The sequence below is a fragment of the Magnolia sinica genome, chromosome 5 (genome assembly GCF_029962835.1).
Source record: "Magnolia sinica isolate HGM2019 chromosome 5, MsV1, whole genome shotgun sequence".
In the NCBI taxonomy this organism is placed as follows: domain Eukaryota; kingdom Viridiplantae; phylum Streptophyta; class Magnoliopsida; order Magnoliales; family Magnoliaceae; genus Magnolia; species Magnolia sinica.
The window spans coordinates 2,989,320-2,995,343 of record NC_080577.1 but is presented as its reverse complement, the minus strand read 5'-3'; the positions used below and the strand labels follow the sequence as shown (position 1 = coordinate 2,995,343).

Below are 6,024 nucleotides of genomic sequence, written 5' to 3'. Positions count from 1 at the left end.
GAATGATCGCATCCGTTCAAAGTGCGCCATAAGGCCACACCGTTTGCCGTTGCATGTATATGGAATCCAAACGGTGCACCGCCATCTCATGAGAAAAGGATAGGCTATCCCCCTGCCACCAGCCAATGGCTGGTGGTCGGTGGTCTGTAGGCCCCACCATGATGTATGTGTTTCATCCATGCCGTCCATCTATTTTTGTAGATCATTTTATGTAATGATACGGAAAATTAGGTATATGCCAATCTCAAATGGACCACATTACAGGAAAAAGTGTTGAATGAATGTCAACCATTAAAAGCTTTTTGGGGGCCATAAAAGTTTTGGATCAAGCTAATATTTGTTTTTTTCCCTTCATCTGGGTCTGTATTGCCTAATCAACAGATTGGATGTCAAATAAACAGTACAATGGGCCTTAGGAGGATTTTAATGGTAGATATCAATCACTATTGTTTTCCTATGGTGTGGTCCACTTGAAATTTATATTCCTCTAATTTTTGGTACCAAGCACTAAAATTATCTTTAAAAATGGATGAACGGAATGGATGAAACAAATACATCATGTTGGAGCCCACAGATCACCGACCACCAGCCACGGGGCTAGTGGCAGGGGGAGTAGCGAACCCGTTCTCCTTCTCAGGTTGACCAGAAAAATAAAAACCATCCGGATAAAACAGTAGGCAAGACAAACCATAGGAAACAATGTACAACCTCGCCTAAAACCAATAAACGCATGTGCTGTGGCCCATCTAAGCTTTTGAACACCCGACAACGACCTTGGATGGCACATACAAAAAATCGTGGACACCACATTCCATGTGGAAGTTTTTACGGTGCGCCGTCTCTCACTTTTCCCTTTGATGTGGCCCACCTGAAGCATGAACCAGCTTGAATTTTTTTAATTTAGGCCCAACATGGGGGTGCATCTAACGGACAGTCTGGATTACGATTGCACATCACGGGTTCGCTCAACACAGCTCGAACACATGGTGATCCAGACCGTTGATCTGATCGCCTCCACATAGAGTAGGATGCTTATAGATCACCAACTTGACGGATCCTAACCCTTCGTTTGAGAAGGGCGAAAGATTGGATGGCTTTAAACTTCCAACCTGGGTGAGTTTTGATGCGCAGTGGACCCCACAAATATCAACATCTTGATCAGTGAACCATGCGGCCCAGAAGTATAGAACGGCTGCGTTGTACCGTGGGGCCCAATTGCACGGAATGGTAGCCTAAAAACACTATTTTGAGACCCTTGTGGATTAGGAGTTAGGACTGAGGACCGACGCTTCTCGTCTGAATGTTTTGCGGTGAGGAGATTTTGTACAGAATCAACGGTTGCATTGAGACACCATCCAAGCCATCTTGGACAGGTATCTAACCATCCAATCCGTAAAATGGTCGGTCTATACCCCAACAGAACTGGTTAGAATAATCTCAACGGTATGGATCATAGGATGACAGGTCACAAATGCACTAAATCCCTCCCTTTCCGACAAACAGGTCAGTTCATTTTCTCCCGATATCCAAATCCAGCGGAGAAATCGCGTGCCGACAACGATACCAACGACTACAACTACTCCATCAAAAATAACCAAAACGCCCACCGAAGCGGAGTAACCCGCCGCTGTCGCGAAGCGCAGAATAGGCAAAAGAAGCAGTAAATCAGCGTTTGACCAGAGGGTATTTTCGGTAACATAAATAAACGCCCCAGCCCCGCAAACCGACGAAGGATGGCATTTCCGTAGATTCCCGCAAAAACGAGGCCATTTCCGTAGGTCTGCCGGAGATAATACGGAGGAGGAGGAATGGCGAGAGGAGCATGAGAGGAGAGAGAGAGGGGAAAGGGGAAAAAGCGGATTTCACTTCCCCCGTTTTATAATTCCAGGCGGTGAGAGAGCGATTCCGTTCCGAGGCTTTTCTACAGGGAAGGGAAGGGGCGATCGAAAGGCGGTTTTCTTGGATAGCGGTATTCGCAGTGAGGTGGTTTTGAAGAAAAGCGGGATTAGGGTTTGGATGGTAGGAGAAGAGAGGTGGTGGGGATTGTACTACGCCATGAGTGCAAATGGTAGCAGGATGGAGGACGAGTATATAAGCAGGCATCACCAGCACCAGCCCCGAGAAAATCAGTGCAGCTCCACTCTCGTGAAGCATATCAAAGCTCCCGTCCATCTCGTAAGACCATCTATCTCTCTCTCTCATTCTCTCTCTCTCAGATCGGATTCCGGATCCTGATTTTATCGGGTTTCGTTTCGCCTTTGGATGTTAGATCGTGGTTTTTGTATCAGATCTGGAGGGCTTTCTGCTCGATCTGTAGTGTTTTTGGTTTTGCGTTCTATGGAGGTTGTGTTATCTGGATTTTTTGTGATTTTTTTCTGGAGTTGATTGAGGAGGTTTGTGATGAGATTGGTGGAGTTTTTCGATCTTTGATGTGTGAACTAGGTTTTGCTAACGTGAAAAGATCTGGAGGAATTTTTTTCCTTTGTGATTTTGTTTGGTGATTTGATGAAATTGTGATTTGAATCTTGTTGTTGGTTGAGAGTATTTTGAAGATGATGATCTGCTTTGCGATTATTTGGATGTGGATGAGATCGGTCGGTTTGGATGAATTGCTGGATTTCGATGTTAAATAGGGTTTCTATTTGATTCGTTTTTCGATCGGTTGCATTGGAATTGATAGGATTTTTCCTTCGATTTTTTCTTTTTCGGCAATTTGTATCTGTTATTGATGTTTATGTTTTTCTTTCTTCTTTTGTGGTGAATTTTTCTTCTTTCTTCGCTCTATTTATCAGGTTTGGTCTCTGGTGAGGAGATTTGATCAGCCACAGAAATATAAGCCCTTTGTGAGCAGATGTGTCGTGCAGGGGGATCTCGAGATTGGGAGTGTCAGAGAAGTGAATGTCAAGTCTGGCCTCCCGGCCACGACCAGCACTGAACGGTTGGAGCTTCTCGATGACAACGAGCATATCCTCAGCGTCAGGATTGTTGGCGGCGATCACAGGCTTAGGGTCTGAGATTTTTCTTCCTCCCATCTTCTTTTCTTTTTTCTCCCCTGCCTTTCTGTTTTTTGCTTGCATGGGTATTGCTAGATTTTAGTTTAGATTGCACTTGAAAATAAGATTGAATTTGTCAAAGGCTTATATCTAGATCAATAGATAGGAATTTCATATTTTCTTGGATTTTGATTTAAGGCACAAATTTATTTTTGACCTTTTATCCATATTGCAAATCCTGCTTAGCTACATTTACATCTTGGCCCACCCAGATGACGCTTGTGGTAGTTTATATTCTTCTGTCAAAAAAATGAGCAAATTTCACAGATGAAATGTTGCGTCTTTTATTTTTTTTTTAATTAATCTGGAAAATGTCATTTGGTTGCATCTTTTCCAACTGTTCCTGTCTCAACAGAAATCAACTGCCGTTTGCTGCAATAAGCCTACTCCTCACAGAGCCCTGCTAAGGTTTCTCACAGGCATTGTGTCAGTGAGCAGGCATGTGAATTCCAGACCGTCAATCAAGTGACCCCTTTGTGTATTCCCCTGACCAAAAATCACACCAGTCCATCAGGTGGACCACCCATTTGCAGGAAAATGTCTGGCTAAGAAACATTCAATGTACAATTGAGGCTGGCATAATGAGCATTTCGTCCTGATTTTTTGGGCCACGGCACATACACATGGGGTCACGTGATGGACCACCTGATTCTTGCATATTATGCCCTGCTGCTGTTCGTGCGTCCAAGTGGGGTTCCTGTCCTTCCCATATCTCTTCTGAATTTTCTGCAGTTAATTTAGCTGGCATTTTTTTAAAATCTTGTATGGTCCCTAAACTAACCAAATTCTTTTTAGAGCCCAAGCACCTTCGGATGCCTCTTCAAAACCATTTAATTTTTAAGTCTGCACCACACTGGCACAACCGTCAAGCTGCACCTGCCCTCCCCTTTTCCAAAAAAAAAAAAAGATTTGGGGGTCTGCGATTTACCAACTCCCACAGTCCCACCCAAGTGTGATTGTGTGCCACGAATGTGAGGTCCAGTCTGTCCACAGGACACGTTATCAATGAGAAATAGCCTTCCCTAAAAAACAGGTCTGTTGGATAAACAGGTGGGCCACAGTCGTGGGCACAATCTCAGCCATCTGTACAAGTTCTGATGGGCGCCGACTCCACTCTGGCATCTATTGAGAATAATTCATGAAACCCATTTTTGGTGGGTTGGATTTATGGAAAAAGATTGAGCCACAGTTGTTGATTCTGATATGAACTTCTCTCTTTTTGCTTCAGGGTTTTGGTTCATCAAACATCTAATTAGTTGACCCAGAATTTACTTTTAATGTCTTTGAGTTCTATCTTCATGACTTCATGTTACAAAATTCACCTTCATTTGACCTCAAACGCATAGAATCCAAATCGGAACTTCTCTCACAGAACCATTTCAAGTTTGACTGATTATGACAACACAATCCATCTGGAACTGATTGGTTCAACTGCTTGTCTTTTTTCCCATGTTTTACAGAATGCCAACATCAAATGAAGTTGCACTTTGTCTATTCTAAGCTTCAAATAACTTGGATTTGCACCTACAAGTTTTGATGTTAGACATTCCACATCTGTAGAGTACTAGAATTTTTTCTATAAATACAAATTCCCATTGCTTTTTTTTTTTTTCTATATATATAAATTCCCATTGCTTCATTATTGCCACGCTTGCTCATAGGCACAAGGTCTCAAGGATCAATCCCACATGAAAATTTTTGGTTACAGTCATATCTGGCTCAGGTCTTATTTTGCTATGGATAGCTTTTGTTCTAAAATCTTCCAAATCAGCTGAGATCTTTCACTTGTTTCTTCAGAACTACTCGTCCGTCATTACTCTCCATCCAGAGATCATCGACGGGAGACCTGGGACGCTGGTGATCGAATCATTCGTGGTGGACGTGCCTGACGGGAACACCCAGGATGAGACATGCTACTTTGTGGAGGCCCTAATAAAGTGCAACCTTAAGTCACTGGCGGACGTGTCAGAGCGGCTGGCAGTGCAGGACCGGACCGAGCCCATCGACCGATACTGAGACTGGAGGGGGGTAGAATAGTGTATAGGCTCCGATCGCCATGGATGAAGCTTCCGAGGCTTTCGGATCTCGGAAGCTTTGGAGACAGACTGGTATTAGCTCTTTTTCCGTCTTCTGGAGCCCCCAACTCTCTCTCTCTCTCTCTCTCTCTCTCTCTCTCTCATATCTGCTTTTGTTTGTTTTCCGTTTCCTTAGAAATGACGACGATGGGATTTCCTGTGTCTTAGTAGGGATCAAGAACCACATATCTTCTTCCACAGCACTCCAAAACCTATCCATGAAAATGAGAAAAGAAATTCCCAGAAAAAAAAAAAAAAAAAAAAAGGATGAGTAGGCGCTCTGTTATTTTTTTCCTTTTCTACGTTCTTCATGGGTTTTGGCTTTTGTTGGTGGGTTATGTCATTTGCCTTCATATCTAGGGTTTGTAAATATCTCTGCACCCGCCACTGACACAACCTATGTTTGTGTTTTTATATGATGATGATGGCTTTTAATGGGAGGGGTGACTGTAGCTGTGAGTTGCAGAGATATATATAGAAAGAGGTTGTTGCTTTCATGGAGGCTTTTGTATATATACATATTTACTACTATCATTACCACTTTCAGTATTGTTATTATTATTATTGGGGATTTTTCCATATGACTGCCTATCATATAGTACATATACAAAACACCGCTTTTGAAGTTTTTCTAAATAAACGCTCGCCTTTTAAGCATACAGTCGAAAAAAGCAGCTACTTTGACCAACAGACAATTAATGAATGAGAAGGGCCATTAGCAGCCTAAAAGATAGTTTTGTCCCTTTTGAACATAGTTTCCATTGTTTTACTCCAATTGCACCTCCCTGACTTGAGCTCGGATAAGCTAAAGTTTGGTGGGGCTCACTGCAATGTCCTTGTCACATCCTCTCTGTCCATTAGTTTCCTAAGCTCATAGTAGGACATGAGCTCCAAAC

The 6,024-nt window shown here is 42.9% G+C and overlaps 1 protein-coding gene across 1 annotated transcript; it reads left to right on the top strand.

Annotated features, from left to right (window-relative positions):
* The first annotated feature begins 1,806 nt into the window (after positions 1–1,806).
* Positions 1,807–5,625, top strand: LOC131245131 (abscisic acid receptor PYL8). The gene is made up of 3 exons (XM_058244371.1): positions 1,807–2,175; positions 2,793–3,008; positions 4,851–5,625. The coding sequence occupies exons 1-3, from the start codon at positions 2,017–2,019 to the stop codon at positions 5,067–5,069; spliced, it is 594 nt and encodes a 197-aa protein (XP_058100354.1). The 5' UTR covers positions 1,807–2,016; the 3' UTR covers positions 5,070–5,625.
* Positions 5,626–6,024: the final 399 nt, after the last annotated feature.